This window comes from Ochlerotatus camptorhynchus, unplaced genomic scaffold (assembly GCF_037179485.1).
Source record: "Ochlerotatus camptorhynchus isolate MF236.1 unplaced genomic scaffold, CSIRO-AGI_Acam_v1.1 ptg000078l, whole genome shotgun sequence".
Lineage (NCBI taxonomy): Eukaryota > Metazoa > Arthropoda > Insecta > Diptera > Culicidae > Ochlerotatus > Ochlerotatus camptorhynchus.
Window position 1 is genome coordinate 1,267,043 of NW_027040568.1, and position 19,810 is coordinate 1,286,852.

The 19,810-nt window shown below is 43.8% G+C and overlaps 1 protein-coding gene across 21 annotated transcripts in view; it reads right to left on the minus strand.

Moving 5' to 3' along the window:
• Positions 1 to 19,810, minus strand: part of dpy (dumpy) — a 595,824-nt gene that overhangs the window by 11,002 nt on the left and 565,012 nt on the right. For 15 of the 21 annotated variants that reach the window (XM_065217641.1, XM_065217662.1, XM_065217653.1 and 12 more), the window contains 21 exons: positions 19,133 to 19,783; positions 14,486 to 15,799; positions 13,770 to 14,420; positions 13,068 to 13,379; positions 12,066 to 13,010; positions 11,351 to 12,001; positions 10,647 to 10,958; positions 9,646 to 10,590; positions 8,930 to 9,580; positions 8,257 to 8,565; positions 7,252 to 8,196; positions 6,540 to 7,190; positions 6,010 to 6,318; positions 5,008 to 5,952; positions 4,299 to 4,949; positions 3,898 to 4,209; positions 2,890 to 3,834; positions 2,503 to 2,826; positions 946 to 2,412; positions 670 to 882; positions 27 to 422 (listed from right to left, as the gene is read on the minus strand). In XM_065217641.1, coding sequence (XP_065073713.1) covers positions 27 to 422; positions 670 to 882; positions 946 to 2,412; positions 2,503 to 2,826; positions 2,890 to 3,834; positions 3,898 to 4,209; positions 4,299 to 4,949; positions 5,008 to 5,952; positions 6,010 to 6,318; positions 6,540 to 7,190; positions 7,252 to 8,196; positions 8,257 to 8,565; positions 8,930 to 9,580; positions 9,646 to 10,590; positions 10,647 to 10,958; positions 11,351 to 12,001; positions 12,066 to 13,010; positions 13,068 to 13,379; positions 13,770 to 14,420; positions 14,486 to 15,799; positions 19,133 to 19,783 — 13,899 coding nt within the window. The remainder of the gene's footprint in view (positions 1 to 26; positions 423 to 669; positions 883 to 945; positions 2,413 to 2,502; positions 2,827 to 2,889; positions 3,835 to 3,897; positions 4,210 to 4,298; positions 4,950 to 5,007; positions 5,953 to 6,009; positions 6,319 to 6,539; positions 7,191 to 7,251; positions 8,197 to 8,256; positions 8,566 to 8,929; positions 9,581 to 9,645; positions 10,591 to 10,646; positions 10,959 to 11,350; positions 12,002 to 12,065; positions 13,011 to 13,067; positions 13,380 to 13,769; positions 14,421 to 14,485; positions 15,800 to 19,132; positions 19,784 to 19,810) is intronic. The other 6 variants (XM_065217660.1, XM_065217658.1, XM_065217657.1 and 3 more) reach the window with 3 other exon arrangements.

Sequence of the window (19,810 nt, forward strand, 5' to 3'; positions counted from 1 at the left end):
CATAATTCTGTAACAGTAATACTGACGTTTGAAGCACTGTAGCTTTGGATCACCTCCCCATCCTCGCGGGCACATGCAGAGTGGCCTATGGTACAGAGTGCGACACTCGGCATTTCCTGCGCATGGGTTACCTTCGGCACACGGATCCTGGCATTTCTGGTTGATACAGGCCCGATCGCTTGGGCATTCCGTGTCCACGGTACATTCTACCGTAATGACTGGCTCGCGGTAGCAGTTCTGGAATGGATCACCCACCATACCGATCGGACACGAACAAATAGCCTTATGACTTTGTGCCAAACACTCGGCGCTTTGGGCGCATGGATTGAACTCCGTGCAGGGATTGACGCACACTCGGTTTCGGCATGTTTCCGTTGCGGCACATTCAATGTCTGAACTACATCCTGGCACGACAGTGGATTCTGAATGGAAACGTGAAACATTAGCTATGTGGGACAATGTCTAATCATGGTCATACGGTTAGTGAGCATTTGATCTAGATAAAGTATTATGATAATTTGCTAAGGATGGTCTGAAATGATTTTTTTTTCTGTAAATTATAGGTTATGTCATTGAGTTTTCTGGAAATGAAAGCGTAAATAATTAGTGGCATAGATTGAAGAAAGCAGGTATGTTTACGATCATTAGCTATCTTCAAATCCAACAAACCTGGCAAGCATTGTTTCTCTGCATCGCCAACGTAACCCTCTTCACACACGCAATACATTGTTCGCAGTGGCAGTGTATCCTGTACTGAACATACGGCACGTTCGGCACAAGGTTTCGCTTCGTAGCATGGATTCTTGCATACTCCGCTAAAGCAGGCCAACTTGCTTGAACAATCGGCATCCATTTTACATTGATCGGGATCGCGAACCGGTACTGTGAACAGAGAAAACATTGATTAATCTCCGAAACCTCTCACCCGCTTAACCTTAGTCTTACTCTTTTCGCAAGCAAAACTGGCATCTCCTGTATATCCAGGAGGGCATCTACACGATGCACGGTGATTATCGACTCTACATTGGGCTCCTGGTGCGCAATTGCAAGGATCTCGGCATTGCTCATTCTGACAGGAAAGATGGTAAGGACATTCGTCGTCTTGGGTACATTCCGGTCGAGTACATCCGGTCAATGGGTTTCCTCGGTAACCGTCCACACAATGACACCTGGCGTTGTGATTGTAATCGGTTCTACAAACTGCATTCCTTCCACACTGGGTGTACTTGCACGGATCAACACAGTTTCTGTTTACACACGCTTCCGTTGCCGGACAGTCTGAATCGGCGCGGCAGCCAATTTCGTAACATGCAACCTGTGCGTTTCCGGTATATCCTTCGCGGCACGTGCAAATCGCTCTGTGGAACTGCACGCGACACTCGGCATTCAAGTTGCACAAGCCACTGTTGGCCGTACATGGATTGACGCATTGCTGGTTGATGCAAGCCTTATCGTTCGTACAGTGGTCATCGGCCGTACATTCTGGTTGTGGAATTGGATCCATTTGCCGATTGCATTGTACAAATGGTGATCCAACGTGACGTTCCGGACATGAACAAATTGGAGAATGATTGACAACATTACAGAGAGCGTTGACACCGCATGCTCCAGCGCAAGGATCACTGCACTTTTGGTTAAAGCAAGCTCGGTTCGATGAACAGTCCGAATTGATCACGCATTCCGGATATTGACATTCGGCTCTTCCACTGACAACACGACATATTCCATTCGTTCTACATGGTGATGGATTGCATGGATCCTTCGGTGGAGCTTCTTTGCATTCCACGAATGGGTCACCGATCATATTGCTCGGGCAGGAACAGACTGGGCTGTTGTTGATTGCATGGCAAACTGCACGGTATCCGCAGACACCTGGACATGGATCGACACATTTCTTGTTAACGCACGTCTTGTCACGTGGACAATCAGAGTTGATTGTACACTCTGGGTAACAACCTCTTCCGAATGGAGTTCCCTTGAAATCTGGTAAGCACTCGCAAACGGCATTTCCATTCGATGAGCGGCAGACCGTATTCAGTCCACATGGCGATGGATAGCATGGATCGGTGGGCGATGCTTGCGTTGGTTTCCTGGAACACTGCTCGAAAGCATTACCAACCATTCCTTCGGGGCACGTACATGTTGGCGTATGGTTGATAACACTGCACTCGGCACTGTATCCACATACACCCGGACAAGGATCTTTGCAACGATTCTGTATGCAAGCCGTATCCCTTGAACACTCGGAGTTTGACACGCACTCTGGACGGCAGGCAACATAGGCGTTACCGAAATAGTTTTCGATACATTCACATACGGCACTTCCGTCGACTGGTCGACATCTTGCATTAGTGCCACACGGTGATGGATTGCAAGGATCTTCCGGTGTACGCTCTGGCGGCGTTGTAACAACTGTGAAATGAAATAAGTTTTATGTTAGTTAATCAATCCTAAATTATAACGCAATTCAAACGCTGTCTAACAAACGCAATCGAAACTCACTTTCCACGGAGCAGTGAACGAAAGGATTTCCTGTGTAACCAGACGGACAAATACAGTTAGCAATGTGTAGCGAAACGCGACATTCGGCATTAGCTCCGCACGCGTTTGCACATGGATTCTGACATTTCTGATTGATACAGGCCAACGTATTGGAGCAGTCTGAATTACTAATACACTCGGGTCTACAATTAGGAGGTGAGCCAATCATTTCCGGTTGACATGAGCATGACGGGCTACCATTTCGATTAACGCATACGGCGTTTGGTCCACATGGCGAAGGACTACAAGGGTCACGAGGAGTCTCTTGAACGAAGGGTTTTTCGACTGTAAGAATAGTGTGAAAGTTAGAATCATCCCAAGTTGAGCTAGACAATATTCGAAAATTACCAATCTCGTAACACCTAACGAAAGGATCCCCAGTCATTCTGTATAGACAGCTGCAGATCGGATTGTGGTTGACTACAGAACATTTGGCTCCAAGTCCACAGGTGCCAGGGCAAGGGTCCTTACATTTGAAGTTTGCACAAGCCATATTTTGGACACAATCCGAATTGACGGAGCATTCCGGACGGCAAGATGGTGGACTACCGACATAACCAACGATGCAAGAACAAACCGCTTGTCCATTGACAGCTCTACATTGACTATTCTGACCGCATGGAGATGGATTACAAGGGTTAGTTTCGATTGGAGTTCGTTGAGGTATGCATTGCACAAACGCATTGCCTGACATTCCATTGGGACAGCTACAAATCGGAATGTGATTCATGACTTCGCACAGAGCATCCTGACCGCATGTGCCCGGGCAAGGGTCGTCGCATTTGTTGCGAATACATGCTTTATCACGAGGACATTCCGAATTGAGTACACATTCAGGACGGCATCCACGATATGGATCACCCTGATATTCCGGCAAGCAAGTGCATACTCCATTGGAACACTGTGCATTTGAACCACAGGGAGACGGATTGCATGGATCGTCCCTAACGGGTTCTCGTGGAGGCGGTGGTGTTGGATAGCAGTTCGTAAACGGATCTCCAGTATATCCATCTTGACATGTACAAATTGGCGTATGATTAATTACATTACAGCGTGCTCCAATACCGCACGATCCTGGACATGGATCTCTACATTTCTCATTGATGCATGCCTGGTTGCTAGAGCATTCTGCGTTGATTGAACACTCGGGTCTGCAGTTTGGTGGTGATCCTATGTAAGTCGCTAGGCATGAGCACGATGGTACTCCGTTGACATTTCTACACTGTGCATTGGGACCACATGGCGATGGAACGCATGGATCTCGAACAATTATTTCAGTGTCCCTTGGAGGTGCTGTTCGAAGTGAATATTAAGGGTAAGTAACGGAAGTTGATCATAGTGAGTCAAAAATCTTACGTGGATTAGGATAGCAACGGGTAAACGGATCTCCGGTGTAATCAGATTGACAGGAGCAAATGGGACTGTGGTTATTGACAATACATCTAGCGTTGGTTCCACATGTTCCCGGACAAGGATCAATACACTTCTGATTGACGCAAGCCTTATCCAGAGAGCATTCAGAACTGGTCACGCATTCCGGACGACACCCAGGTGGTGATCCTCTATATGTAGGTAGACATGAGCATACAGCCTGCCCGTTGATCTCGCGACATTGACTGTTGGGGCCACAGGGATTCGGTTGGCATGGATTGACGTATTCTTTCACAGCTGTGGGGTATTCATTAGATTCAGTAAGTGATTCAATTAACACTAAGCAAAGCAATTAAAAAGGATTTGAAAAAAATATAATTGCTTACGTTCTCTCTGCACGATATTACAATACTGGAATGGATCACCCTCGTAACCCACCAGGCAAGTACAGGACGGCAGGTGATTAACTACTTGACATTCAGCATTTTGTCCGCAGGTTCCAGGACAAGGATCCTTACACTTGCTGTTGGTACAGGCTCGGTTCGATGGGCAATCCGAGTTCAAAACACATTCCGGTCTACATCCCTCGTATGGATTTCCAAAATAGTCCTCAAGACATCTACAAGATCCCGCACCATTCTGTTCTCTACAAACCGCGTTGGAACTGCATGGGTTTGGTACGCACGGTGATGTTTGTTCCCTTGGAATATCCTGCTGCACTGGTACACATTGTGTAAATGGATCTCCAGTAAATCCAACAGAGCAGATGCAATTAGGAGTATGACTGACAACTCGGCACTCTGAATTGGCTCCGCAAGCTCCAGCGCATGGATCTTGACATTTTTGTCGAATACATGCGAGGTGGCTTGAGCATTCTGCGTTGCTGACGCATTCCGGACGACAGTTCGGAGGAGATCCAATCATATTATCCAAACATGTACAGGATGGAGAGTCACCTACTGGTCTACATTCAGCATTAGGACCACATGGATTCGGCTGGCAAGGGTTTATTGGTGTCATTTGCACAGGAGTTACAACTACAAATAATAGATTGCTATAGATTGTTTGTGGAGGAAATTATTTTAAAAAGCTTACTTATTGGCTGACAACGGACAAATGGGTCTCCTGTAAATTGGTCTGGACAACTACAGATTGGGCTATGATTTACAACCGTGCACCGTGCTCCAACTCCGCATGTTCCAGGACATGGATCTCTGCACTTCTGATTGTTGCAGGCTTGGTTTTGCGGACATTCAGAACTGACGACACATTCTGGTCTGCAGGCTGGTGGACTTCCGATGAATCCTGGAACGCACGAACACACGGCTTGTCCGTTGATCTCTCGGCATTGGCTGTTTGGTCCACATGGAGATGGGCTGCATGGGTTGGCGACTGCTGGTGCTTGCTGAGGTCTGCACTGTACGAAAGCATTTCCGGCCATCCCATTAGGACAACTGCATATCGGTATATGATTGACCACTTCGCATACTGCACTTTGACCACACGTTCCTGGACAAGGATCGATGCACTTGCTTCGTATGCATGCCTTATCACGTGGACAGTCAGAGTTCAGGACACACTCAGGTCGACATCCTTGATATGGATCACCCTGGAACTCTGGTAGGCAAGTACAGATTCCATTGTCGCATTGTGCGTTCGATCCACATGGTGACGGGCTACATGGGTCGTCTCTGACCGGTTCTCTTGGAGGTGGTGGAGCTGGGTAACAGTTTGTAAACGGATCTCCGGTATAGTCTACCTCGCAAGTACAAATTGGAGTGTGATTAATGACGTTGCATCTTGCACCCACGCCGCATGATCCAGGACAGGGATCTCTGCACTTTTCATTCATACAGGCTTGATTGCTTGGACATTCGGCGTTGATGGAACACTCGGGTCTGCAGTTGGGAGGTGATCCAATGTAGTTGACTAGACAAGAGCACGATGGTACTCCGTTTCTGTTTCTGCATTGCGAATTGGCGCCACATGGAGAAGGAACACAAGGATCACGGATGGCAACAGGGGTGTCTTGTGGAGGTGCTGTGATTGAAAAGGTTGTTTTAGGAATGCTTTTGATATTTTGAACAAAATCCTTACGTGGATTCGGATAGCATCGCGTAAATGGATCTCCAGTATATCCAGATTGACAAGAACAAATGGGGCTGTGGTTGTTGACGTTGCATCTAGCGTTGGTTCCACATGTTCCAGGGCAAGGGTCCATGCATTTCTGATTGACACAGGCCTTATCCAGGGAACATTCAGAACTTGTGACACATTCCGGTCGACATCCAGGAGGAGATCCAATGTACGTGGGTAAGCATGAACAAACGCCCTGTCCATTGATCTCGCGACACTGACTATTGGGGCCACAAGGATTTGGTTGACATGGATTAACGTACACTTGTGCTGTTTAAGAATAGATGATAATACTTTAGTAATCAATTGCAGAGGTGGTGTAATGAGTTAGAAACTATCATGTTAAAGTCATTGTTAGTTTCCTTTTAAAATCTTTAAATAGATTATGAAACAAACAAGTTTTGATCTGTGATGATCTGTCAATTAAGTTTGGTAGCGTCTCTTTCTTGTAATCGTCTTTTGTAATCGAGTAGAACAATTTATGAGCTTACGTTCTTTTTGCTTAATGCTACAATACTTGAATGGATCGCCTTCGTATCCACTGAAGCAAGTGCAAGATGGCAGATGATTAACGACTTGACATTCCGCATTTTGTCCACACGTTCCTGGACATGGATCCTTGCACTTGTTTCGTACGCAAGCCAAGTTGGATGGACAATCCGTGTTGAGAATACACTCTGGCCGACATCCTTCGTATGGATTTCCGAAGTGATCTTCAATACAAGTACACGACCCGGCGCCATTTTGTTCCCTACAGACCGCATTGGCTCCACAAGGACTTGGAATGCAAGGTGAGGTAGGCTCCCTCGGTACATCCTGTTGAACCGGCAAACACTGAGTGAAGGGATCGCCAGTGAATCCGACCGAGCAGATGCACATGGGTGTATGACTGACAACCCTGCACTCAGCGTTTGCTCCACAGGCTCCCGTGCATGGATCCTGGCATTTCTGCCGAATACATGCAAGATTGCTCGCACATTCTGAGTTACTGATGCATTCGGGGCGACAGTTGGGAGGAGAACCAATCATGTTATCGAAACATGTACAAGATGGTGAATCACCAACCGGTCGGCATTCAGCGTTTGGACCACATGGAGATGGTTGGCATGGATTGATAGGAGTCATTTGAACTGGTGGTTCAACTGAAAATGTATAATTGTGTTAAAATGGTGTTTCTTAAGCAAAACTTAAACCGTAACATACTTATAGGTTGACAACGGACAAATGGGTCTCCAGTGTATCGTTCTGGACAACTGCAGATAGGATTATGATTGACAACTGAGCATCGAGCTCCAACGCCACATGTTCCTGGGCAGGGATCTCTGCACTTTTGATTGTTACAGGCTTGATTTTGTGGGCATTCAGAGCTTACAACACACTCCGGTCTACAAGTTGGTGGGCTTCCGATGAATCCTGGTACACAAGAGCATACAGCTTGTCCATTAATCTCTCGACATTGGCTATTCGGACCACAGGGTGATGGATTACATGGGTTGGTAACAACTGGTGCTTGTTGTGGTCTACATTGTAGGAAGGCATTTCCGGCCATTCCATTCGGACAACTGCACATCGGAATATGGTTGATGACCTCACATAAAGCATCCTGTCCACATGTTCCCGGGCAAGGATCGATGCATTTGTTACGGATGCAAGCCTTATCTCGTGGGCAATCCGAGTTCAGCACACATTCAGGCCGACAGCCCTGATATGGATCGCCTTGGTATTCTGGTAGACAAGAACAAATTCCATTTTGGCATTGCGCATTTGGTCCGCATGGTGAGGGATTGCATGGGTCATCGTTAATAGGTTCTCTTGGAGGAGGAGGTGCTGGATAGCAATTTGTGAACGGGTCTCCTGTATATCCAATTTCACATGTGCATGTTGGCGTATGATTGATGACGTTGCATCTGGCTCCGATTCCGCATGATCCAGGACAAGGATCTCTGCACTTTTCATTCATGCAGGCTTGGTTGCTTGGACATTCAGCGTTGATAGAACATTCAGGTCTGCAGTTTGGTGGTGACCCAATGTAGTTGCCTAGACAAGAGCACGATGGCACTCCATTGATGTTCCTGCATTGTGAGTTAGGTCCGCACGGAGAAGGAACACAAGGATCTCGAATAACAACAGGGGTATCTTGTGGAGGTGCTACGGTTGAAATAACTAATTTAGTACCAATTTCGTCAGAAATCATGAGAACAGTCTTACGTGGATTGGGGTAGCATCGTGTGAACGGATCTCCAGTATATCCAGATTGACAAGAGCAAATGGGACTGTGATTGTTGACATTACATCTAGCGTTGGTTCCGCATGTTCCAGGGCAAGGGTCCACGCATTTCTGATTGACACAGGCCTTATCCAGGGAACATTCCGAACTTGTGACACATTCCGGTCGACATCCAGGAGGAGATCCAATGTATGTGGGCAAGCACGAGCAAACGGCCTGTCCATTGATTTCCCGACACTGGCTATTTGGTCCACATGGGCTTGGTTGACATGGGTTGATATACACTTGTGCTGTTTCAGGAGAGAGTTTGATGCACTTGTTATTTGTCTTTTTGCTAAATTACTGCATGGAATTGTTGACAAAAGCTTTGAATTTTTTTTAATTTATGCTAGGAATTGTTAACTTATTCTATGCTCTAGAGGTTATCGTTTCCCATAAATCTATTTCTGCCAGCTGATTATGGTCGGATGTTATCTTTGTCAAGTCTTTAATAAAACTGTCAATACGTCGTTTATAATTTCAATTCATTTCTGAAATTAGCCTGCAGTGTCAATTAAAGTTTAAAAATGATAGATATCATACTTAAACCACGGAGCATTTGCGCCCGTGCTATGTAAGCAATAAAAAATAATCAATAATAGATAAAACTCTTACGTTCTCTTTGCTGTATGCTGCAAAATTTGAATGGGTCTCCTTCATATCCAGTGAAACAAGTACAGGAAGGCAAGTGGTTTACGACCTGACATTCTGCATTTTGTCCACATGTTCCAGGGCAAGGATCTTGGCATTTGTTGCGAACGCATGCTCGATTCGATGCGCAATCAGAATTCAATACACATTCTGGTCGACATCCTTCATAAGGGTTTCCGAAGTGATCTTCCATACAAGTACACGACCCAGCGCCATTTTGTTCCCTACAGACCGCATTGGCTCCACATGGGCTTGGAATGCAAGGTGAGATCGGTTCCCTTGGGACATCCTGTTGAACTGGCAAACACTGAGTGAATGGATCGCCAGTGAAGCCGACCGAGCAGATACACACAGGTGTATGACTGACAACCCTGCACTCAGCATTTGCTCCACAGGCTCCCGTGCATGGATCCTGGCATTTTTGCCGAATACATGCAAGATTACTGGCACACTCCGAGTTGCTGACGCATTCGGGGCGACAGTTGGGAGGAGAACCAATCATGTTATCAAAGCAAGTACAAGATGGTGAATCACCAACAGGTCGGCATTCAGAGTTAGGACCACAGGGCGATGGTTGGCAGGGGTTTGTAGGGGTCATCTGTACTGGACGTTCAACTGTAAGAAATGGCAATGATGATTGTTAGCATGTGTACTATTCGTTTGGTGCGGAGACGACATACTTATAGGTTGACAACGAATGAATGGATCTCCAGTGTATCGCTGAGGACAACTACATATAGGATTATGATTGACGACTGAGCATCGAGCTCCAACGCCACATGTTCCTGGGCACGGATCTCTACACTTCTGGTTGTTACAGGCTTGATTTTGTGGACATTCAGAGCTGACAACACATTCCGGCCTACAATTTGGTGGGCTTCCAATAAATTCAGGCACGCATGAACATACGGCTTGACCGTTGATCTCTCGACACTGGCTATTTGGCCCACAGGGCGATGGATTACATGGATTGGTAACAATTGGTGCTTGTTGTGGTCTACATTGTACGAAGGCATTTCCAGCCATTCCGTTTGGACAACTGCACATCGGAATGTGATTGATTACATCACATAAAGCATCCCGTCCACATGTTCCTGGACAAGGATCAATGCACTTGCTTCGTATGCAAGCCTTATCGCGGGCACAGTCTGAGTTCAGCACACATTCAGGTCTACAGCCCTGATATGGATCACCTTGGTATTCTGGTAGACAAGTGCAGATTCCATTGTTACATCGTGCGTTAGGACCACAAGGTGACGGATTGCATGGATCGTCATTAATGGGCTCTCGTGGCGGTGGAGGTTCGGGATAGCAATTTGTAAATGGATCTCCTGTGTACCCACCCTCACATGTGCATATTGGCGTATGATTGATAACGTTACATCTAGCTCCAATTCCACATGATCCAGGACAAGGATCTCTGCACTTTTCGTTAATGCAGGCTTGGTTGCTTGGGCATTCAGCGTTAATGGTACATTCAGGTCTACAGTTTGGAGGTGATCCGATGTAGTTGGCTAGACAAGAGCACGATGGCACTCCATTGATGTTTCGACATTGTGAAATGGGACCACACGGAGAAGGAACACAAGGATCGCGGATTACAACTTGGGTATCTTGCGGAGGCGCTACAGTGAGGGGATTTCATAAGTATGAGAATGATTGAAGGTTAAAATGATCTTACGTGGATTGGGATAGCATCGCGTAAATGGATCTCCAGTATATCCAGATTGACAAGAACAAATGGGGCTATGATTGTTGACGTTGCATCTAGCGTTGGTTCCACAAGTTCCAGGGCAAGGGTCCACACATTTCTGATTGACACAGGCCTTATCCAGGGAACATTCAGAACTTGTGACACATTCCGGTCGACATCCAGGAGGAGATCCAATGTATGTGGGCAAGCACGAGCAAACGGCCTGTCCATTGATCTCACGGCACTGACTATTTGAACCACATGGGCTGGGTTGACATGGATTTCTATAAACCGGCTCAGCTGCCAATGGATAATAGAGTTTGTATGAGCGAGAGAGTTTGTCGAACAACAGGTATTAATTTATTTAAATAGCTTTTGCGCATAGAGTCTTTCGCGATTAAGCTTTAGTAATTATATTAGCAAGCTGTAGTGAAAAATCTATGCAGTTAAAAACTTAATATCGTTGAAAAAGACCGTGACTGCATCTTCAATCAAACTGAAAATCAAAAGGAAGTTGTGTAACAGTTGGATTGAAGATGCAGTCACGGTCTTTTTCAACGATGTTAAGTTTTTAGTTTATATTGATAAGCATTTAAATGCATGCAAACAAGCATAGATGATTTTAGATCATCTCAGACAAAAATTGCGAAGCAAAATATAAGTGAATCAACCATATCAAAATTGTTGCTTACGTTCTCTTTGTTGTATTGCGCAGAACCTGAATGGATCACCTTGATATCCATCAGTACATGTACATGAAGGTAGATGGTTTACAACTTGGCATTGGGCATTCTGTCCGCATGTTCCCGGACATGGATCCTGACATTTGTTGCGAACACAAGCCCGATTAGATGGACAGTCCGAGTTAACAACACATTCTGGACGACATCCTTCGTATGGGTTTCCAAAATGATCATCCATGCAGATACATGAACCAGCGCCATTTTGTTCTCTACATATGGCGTTGGCACCACATGGGCTTGGCATGCAAGGAGAGATTGGTTCTCTGGGAATGTCCTGCTGAACTGGTGTGCACTGGGTGAAAGGATCACCAGTAAATCCAATCGAACAGATGCACATCGGAGTGTGACTGACTACTCGACACTCTGCACTAGCTCCACAGGCGCCGATGCATGGGTTTTGACATTTCTGCCGAATACATGCAAGATTTCTTGAGCACTCCGAGTTGCTGACACATTCTGGTCGACAATTCGGAGGTGATCCAATCATATCTTGTATGCAGGTACAGGATGGAGAATCTCCAACCGGCTTGCATTCGGCATTAGGTCCACATGGAGATGGTTGGCAGGGATTGGTAGGAGTCATTTGAACTGGAGGTTCAACTGAAATTGTTAGAATGTTTCGTTAATTATGATCAATGAACTGAATGTTTTCGAATATTCTTACTAATGGGCTGACAACGGATGAACGGATCTCCGGTGTATCGCTCAGGGCAACTGCAAATTGGATTATGATTGACGACTGAGCATCGAGCTCCAACGCCACATGTTCCTGGGCATGGATCTCTACATTTCTGGTTGTTACAGGCTTGGTTTTGTGGACATTCAGAGCTTACAACACACTCCGGTCTACAAGTTGGTGGGCTTCCGATGAATCCTGGTACACAAGAGCATACAGCTTGTCCATTAATCTCTCGACATTGGCTATTCGGACCACAGGGTGATGGATTACATGGGTTGGTAACAACTGGTGCTTGTTGTGGTCTACATTGTAGGAAGGCATTTCCGGCCATTCCATTCGGACAACTGCACATCGGAATATGGTTGATGACCTCACATAAAGCATCCTGTCCACATGTTCCCGGGCAAGGATCGATGCATTTGTTACGGATGCAAGCCTTATCTCGTGGGCAATCCGAGTTCAGCACACATTCAGGCCGACAGCCCTGATATGGATCGCCTTGGTATTCTGGTAGACAAGAACAAATTCCATTTTGGCATTGCGCATTTGGTCCGCATGGTGAGGGATTGCATGGGTCATCGTTAATAGGTTCTCTTGGAGGAGGAGGTGCTGGATAGCAATTTGTGAACGGGTCTCCTGTATATCCAATCTCACATGTGCATGTTGGCGTATGATTGATGACGTTGCATCTGGCTCCGATTCCGCATGATCCAGGACAAGGATCTCTGCACTTTTCATTCATGCAGGCTTGGTTGCTTGGACATTCAGCGTTTATGGAACATTCGGGTCTACAGTTTGGAGGTGATCCAATGTAGTTGACTAGACAAGAGCACGATGGCACTCCATTGATGTTTCGACATTGTGAGTTAGGACCACATGGAGAAGGAACACAAGGATCACGAACGACAACTTGGGTGTCTTGTGGAGGCGCTACAGTGGGGAAATGTTCATGAGTATGAGAATGAGTGGGGGTTAAGATTTTCTTACGTGGATTGGGATAGCATCGAGTGAATGGATCTCCAGTATATCCAGATTGACAAGAACAAATGGGACTATGATTGTTGACATTGCATCTAGCATTGGTTCCGCATGTTCCAGGGCAAGGGTCCACGCATTTCTGATTGACACAGGCCTTATCCAGGGAACATTCAGAACTTGTGACACATTCCGGTCGACATCCAGGAGGAGATCCAATGTATGTGGGCAAGCACGAGCAAACGGCCTGTCCATTGATCTCACGACATTGGCTGTTGGGCCCGCATGGGCTAGGTTGACATGGATTCATGTATTCTTTGATGGCTAGGAGAAAATAGTTGTTGTCGTTGTTATTTTTTGTGGATCAGAAGCTTATTGTTGCTATTGTTTTTTTTGTGTGTGTTAATGTATGCTTGCTTAATGAATTAAACGGTAACACGTGTTTTTCCTACTGAAATTTGAGAATACCGATACTTAGTTTTATTTTTTTGCACGAAGAGGCATCGTTGAATTCAAGTTTGGGTTAAACAATTAAAATTTGACGTTGTTTAATTGTGTTATGTAACTACTTTAGATACTTTGTTCTAAGTTTGCCAACATCATTGCTGATAAAACTATGGACAATTTGACAAAAGTTTAATTCTTTAATGGTAGTTATTGAGATATTATGATGTCTACGCATTTTCATAAGAAAGCATAATTTCAATAGCTTACGTTCTCTTTGCTGTATGCTGCAGAATCTGAATGGGTCTCCTTCATATCCACTGGAGCAAGTGCAAGACGGTAGATGGTTTACTACTTGACATTCAGCATTTTGTCCACATGTTCCAGGGCAAGGATCTTGGCATTTGTTGCGAACGCATGCTCGATTCGATGCGCAATCAGAATTCAATACACATTCTGGTCGACATCCTTCATAAGGGTTTCCGAAGTGATCTTCAATACAAGTACACGAGCCGGCGCCATTTTGTTCCCTACAGACCGCATTGGCTCCACATGGGCTTGGAATGCAAGGTGAGGTAGGCTCCCTCGGGACATCCTGTTGAACCGGCAAACACTGAGTGAATGGATCGCCAGTGAATCCGACCGAGCAGATGCACATGGGTGTATGACTGACAACCCTGCACTCAGCGTTTGCTCCACAGGCTCCCGTGCATGGATCCTGACATTTTTGCCGAATACATGCAAGATTACTGGCACACTCCGAGTTGCTGACGCATTCGGGGCGACAGTTGGGAGGAGAACCAATCATGTTATCCAAACATGTACAAGATGGTGAATCACCAACAGGTCGGCATTCAGAGTTAGGACCACACGGGGATGGTTGGCAGGGGTTTGTAGGGGTCATCTGTACTGGAAGTTCAACTGTAAGAAATGGCAATGATGATTGTTAGCGTTCGAACTTCGGGTTTGATGTGGAGACGACATACTTATAGGTTGACAACGGATGAATGGATCTCCAGTGTATCGTTGAGGACAACTGCATATTGGATTATGATTGACAACTGAGCATCGAGCTCCAACGCCACATGTTCCTGGACACGGATCTCTACACTTCTGATTGTTACAGGCTTGATTTTGTGGACATTCAGAGCTGACGACACACTCCGGTCGACACATTGGTGGGCTTCCGATAAATCCAGGCACGCAGGAACATACGGCTTGACCGTTAATTTCTCGGCATTGGCTGTTTTGACCGCAGGGCGATGGATTGCATGGATTTGTGACGACAGGTGCGTGTTGAGGTCTACACTGTACGAAAGCATTTCCGGCCATTCCATTAGGACAACTGCACATCGGAATGTGGTTGATGACCTCACACAAAGCATCTTGTCCGCATGTTCCTGGACAAGGATCAATGCACTTACTTCGTATACATGCCTTATCTCGTGGGCAATCTGAGTTTAGTACGCATTCTGGTCGACAGCCCTGATATGGATCGCCTTGGTATTCTGGTAGACAAGTACAGATTCCATTATTACATTGTGCGTTAGGACCACAAGGCGATGGATTGCATGGGTCATCGTTGACAGGTTCTCTCGGTGGCGGAGGTTCGGGATAGCAATTCGTGAACGGATCTCCTGTGTATCCAACCTCACATGTGCATGATGGTGTATGATTGATGACGTTGCATCTGGCTCCGATTCCGCATGATCCAGGACAAGGATCTCTGCACTTTTCATTCATGCAGGCTTGATTGCTTGGACATTCAGCGTTTATGGAACATTCGGGTCTACAGTTTGGAGGTGATCCGACGTAGTTGACTAGACAAGAGCACGATGGTACTCCATTGATGTTACGACATTGTGAATTGGGACCACATGGAGAAGGAACACAAGGATCTCGAACGACGACTTGAGTGTCTTGAGGAGGCGCTACAGTGAGTGAATGTTCATAAGTATGAGAATGATTGAAGGTTAAGATTTTCTTACGTGGATTGGGATAGCATCGGGTAAATGGATCTCCAGTATATCCAGATTGACAAGAACAAATGGGACTATGATTGTTGACATTGCATCTAGCATTGGTTCCGCATGTTCCAGGGCAAGGGTCCACGCATTTCTGATTGACACAGGCCTTATCCAGGGAACATTCAGAACTTGTGACACATTCCGGTCGACATCCAGGAGGAGATCCAATGTATGTGGGCAAGCACGAGCAAACGGCCTGTCCATTGATTTCCCGACATTGACTATTGGGGCCACACGGGCTAGGTTGACATGGATTAACGTATTGTTGAATTGCTGGTTATGGAAAGTAAAAGCACGTTAAATGTTTTGTCGAACCGCTGACGTTTATAGATTTGAAGTTAGTTTATCTCAATGATAAATTTGAATGTATTCGTTTGGTAAAAGATTTTTTCATAGTCTCCGAAACAAACTTTGTTTGGTATGTTGTTCTATTATTTTTTGTTTTGACTGGAAACGGTTTTCTCTAAAAAAGAAGTGTTGCCGTTCTTGTTAATGTTATCTGAACAAGTCAACATTAGATGTACGGATAATCATAAATTCCATAGACAACCAGGCTTCATGCATACGGACATTGGGCATAGTAGACGTTAGCCTAGTAGCACACTCGTCGCAAAACAGTTGCGGAAACTTCTTTGTGACTGATTTTACTCGCAACCAAGTTGCTGTCATTGTTCGTGACGGAAATTTGCTACTTTTGTAGGCATAACATTACATACCTACTATTTTTTTATTTTTATAATATACATTGTACAACTTTAGACTTGGTATGGGAGACTTAGCTTGCCCTGAGTTTACCAGAAATCTAAACCTACATCAATTCTATCTGAACATGTTCAGCGTGTGGGGCAAGGATCGAATGCAAACTCCTGAATTTCAGATAGTTTGTGTAAGTCCAAGAGCTTGGTGTTTCTTCAATGTCTTAGATTTTGTGCGATATGTTACAGCGTTTTGTTAATTTTTGTGGCATTAGACCGAATGGATCACTAGACGAAAGTTTGGAAACTGAGATATTGTTTTAGAAATCTTGGACACCAAGTAAATTGTTTGACTAAAGGAAATACTCCACAGACTAAACAAATTTATCAAAATTGTGAGAGTTGAAAAAAAAATTTGAAGATTCTGAGACTACGAGAAGTTTTCGGGATCCCTAACATTTATTAATGCTTTTAAGTGCTAGGAATCCCTACAATTTCTCGAATCTCGATGCTTGTTTTTAAGATATTTAGAAGCTTCTGGAACATGGAATATTTTTAAGAAATCTAGTATACGTGAGCTTCAAGAGTCTGGCACTTGAAAAAATGTTAGGATAAATTCAGATATGTACAATCAGACTTTTATCATTTAATAATTTCACATAACCGTAATTCCATATGAAATAATTGATAGTTAATGTCAGAAATACAATAAAAGCTTATGCTATCTCTTTACGTCTAATATTCTTCTTCAAAATTTGGAAATAAACAAGATACAATCAGGATATGTATGTACCGTGTAAAAAATCCGCGTAATTTGATTGAGATTGAGTACTTTCATATGATAACATGTTTTTAAAGGTTTGGAGGGGGCGGTCCGTCCCTGGTATCATCTTTGAAGGGGTGACACGCACGTGCAAAATTTACAGCTCTCGAAATCTTTATGTGCGGCATATTAAAAATAAATCCTGGTGCAATTATTATTTTTTGTATCCAGAATTTCAAATAAGTATAAGTCTCAGAATCATTCAGATTTTTAAATAAACGGGGGGTCAAAAAAAGTCCAAGCATAAGTACTACATTTCTGGATCATTAACTACCTTTTGTGCATGGAATTCTTGAAAAAATGTCGGTGTCTAAATTCGTCATGATTTCAGAATATTCTTCGGTTTCTCCCTAAAAAACTCAACCATTCACTTCTTATCATTCTCCCAAAAATGTGGTTAAGTTACTGTCTTAAACGAGTTCTGTAAAATTTGCTTAAAATATTTCTCAGAATATTCACGGTATACCCTTCAAATAATCCTAATCTTGAGAATTGCATTGGAATGCGGTTCAGCATAGTCTTAGATACATTTTGAAGTTCTCTTATTCTTTTTAGAATTCAGATGCAATTTTACAGAGAATTCCTTTAGATATGAACGCGATTCCTTGGAACACTTATTAGAATAGATCACCTCATTCCAGCAGTTCAAAATGACGTTTCGGTTAGGTTATCTTTACTAACGAGACTTTCAGCCATAGGCTGGTTCATCTCTTTATGACGTTTCGAATTTTTCTGTGCAATAACATTTTGAATTTTTTTCGTCTACAACCTGGAGAAAATAGGGTATTTTTTATGCGGAGCTTGAAAAATCTGGAATTTATTGCGTCATTGTCTTGGAATTAACCTCATAATTCTGTACCTTTAGTTTCTTCACAACATTATGTTGAAGGTTTCTTAAAAATTAGTCTTGAATTTTCATCAGAATTTCAACCAGATTTATTTTATATTCTCCACATAATTACTTTGAAATCTCCATCGAAAAATCTTCAAACTGGCAGAACCAAGAAAATTTGTCCAAGTCCATGAAACTCGAGAATTTCAACCAAAATCTTGATTTTATAAATCTAGGATGCTGACAATTTTCAACGTCTGACTGAATCAATGAGTGAACATACATAAAGTTTCGAATTTGCATCCTCTTTTTTATATCTTGGGGGGTTTAAAGCCTTAAAATTTGTTCAAAAAAATAGAAAAAATAGAATAGAAATAGAACAAAACTGATTTTGTTACTCAGAATTAATTGGAAAAAATCTGAGACTTGAAATCTGGAACTGTAAATATACCTTAGGTATTGAACATTTTTTCTTAATTATTGAAGGAAAAGCAACATTTTCCGCTGCGTTACACATATCAGAATAAATCAATTGCAAAAAATAGCATACAATAAATGATATGAAGATTTTTTTTAACTAGTCGAACAGTCTTTGCTACAGGATTTGCAACATTTGTTTATAAGTTTCATGACATTTTAAACACCTCAATTCTATTGTGATCAAAAATGTAAATAATTGATCGTAAAATATAATTTATAAAACATTTATGCAATTTCGTTTGAGATTTTTACAATAATTGTGGTATCTTAAGCTGAATTTGAAAATTTATGAAAATTATGAATCAATAATTTCAATTTGTGAATGTTAGAGTACGCGAACCCCAGGCTGGATACCGTAGGTGTTCAATCTTTAACATTCACTAAATTAGGAGGGATATTTTTCTTTTAACTTTAGCATGGTTTAAACATATATTGATAAATGGACAAAAGTGTTTAAATACAATTGCATAAATGATAAGTAGCCTTTTTGAAGTGAACATTTTTGACAGTTAGAGGGTGACACCTAAACCATGCGCCCCGGGTGTCACCGAGTCACGATACGCCCATGCTAACGGGTCCTAATAAATTTGTGTGTTACATGTTTTTACGCATTATGTTACTTCTGTTTCTGGTAACTTTTCTTGAAATGTTTGAATATGTTTTTCCAGCTTCCAAAACCGTACTAGCAATTGCAAAATTGTGTTTTACATTAAATTGATTGTCGATCTGGTTTTGAGAAGCCGTTCTCCACCGTATAAAATATAAAAGTTTCTTACGTTCACGTTGCTGCACACTGCAGAATCTGAATGGATCGCCCTCGTAACCGGTAAAACAGGTACAGGAGGGCAGATGATTTACGACTTGGCAATCGGCATTCTGTCCACACGTTCCTGGGCATGGATCCTGACATTTATTGCGCACACAAGCCCTGTTCGATGCACAGTCCGAGTTCAATACACATTCTGGTCGACATCCCTCGTATGGGTTACCGAAATGGTCCTCCATACAGGTACACGATCCAGCACCGTTTTGCTCCCTACAAATAGCGTTAGCTCCACACGGACTTGGGTCGCATGGCGATATTGGTTCCCGAGGAACGTCCTGCTGTACGGGTAAGCATTGTGTGAAGGGATCTCCAGTGAATCCGACTGAGCATATACACATGGGCGTGTGGCTGACTACTCTACACTCAGCGTTTGCTCCGCACGCACCATTACATGGGTTTTGGCATTTCTGTCGGATGCATGCAAGGTCACTGGCACACTCAGAATTGCTGATACACTCTGGTCGACAAATAGGAGGCGAACCTATCATGTCCTGTAGACACGTGCATGATGGTGAATCACCAACGGGCCTACACTCGGCGTTTGGTCCACAAGGTGATGGTTGACAAGGATTGACAGGGGTCATTTGAACTGGACGTTCAACTGGAAAATTTTAATGATTTTTTATAA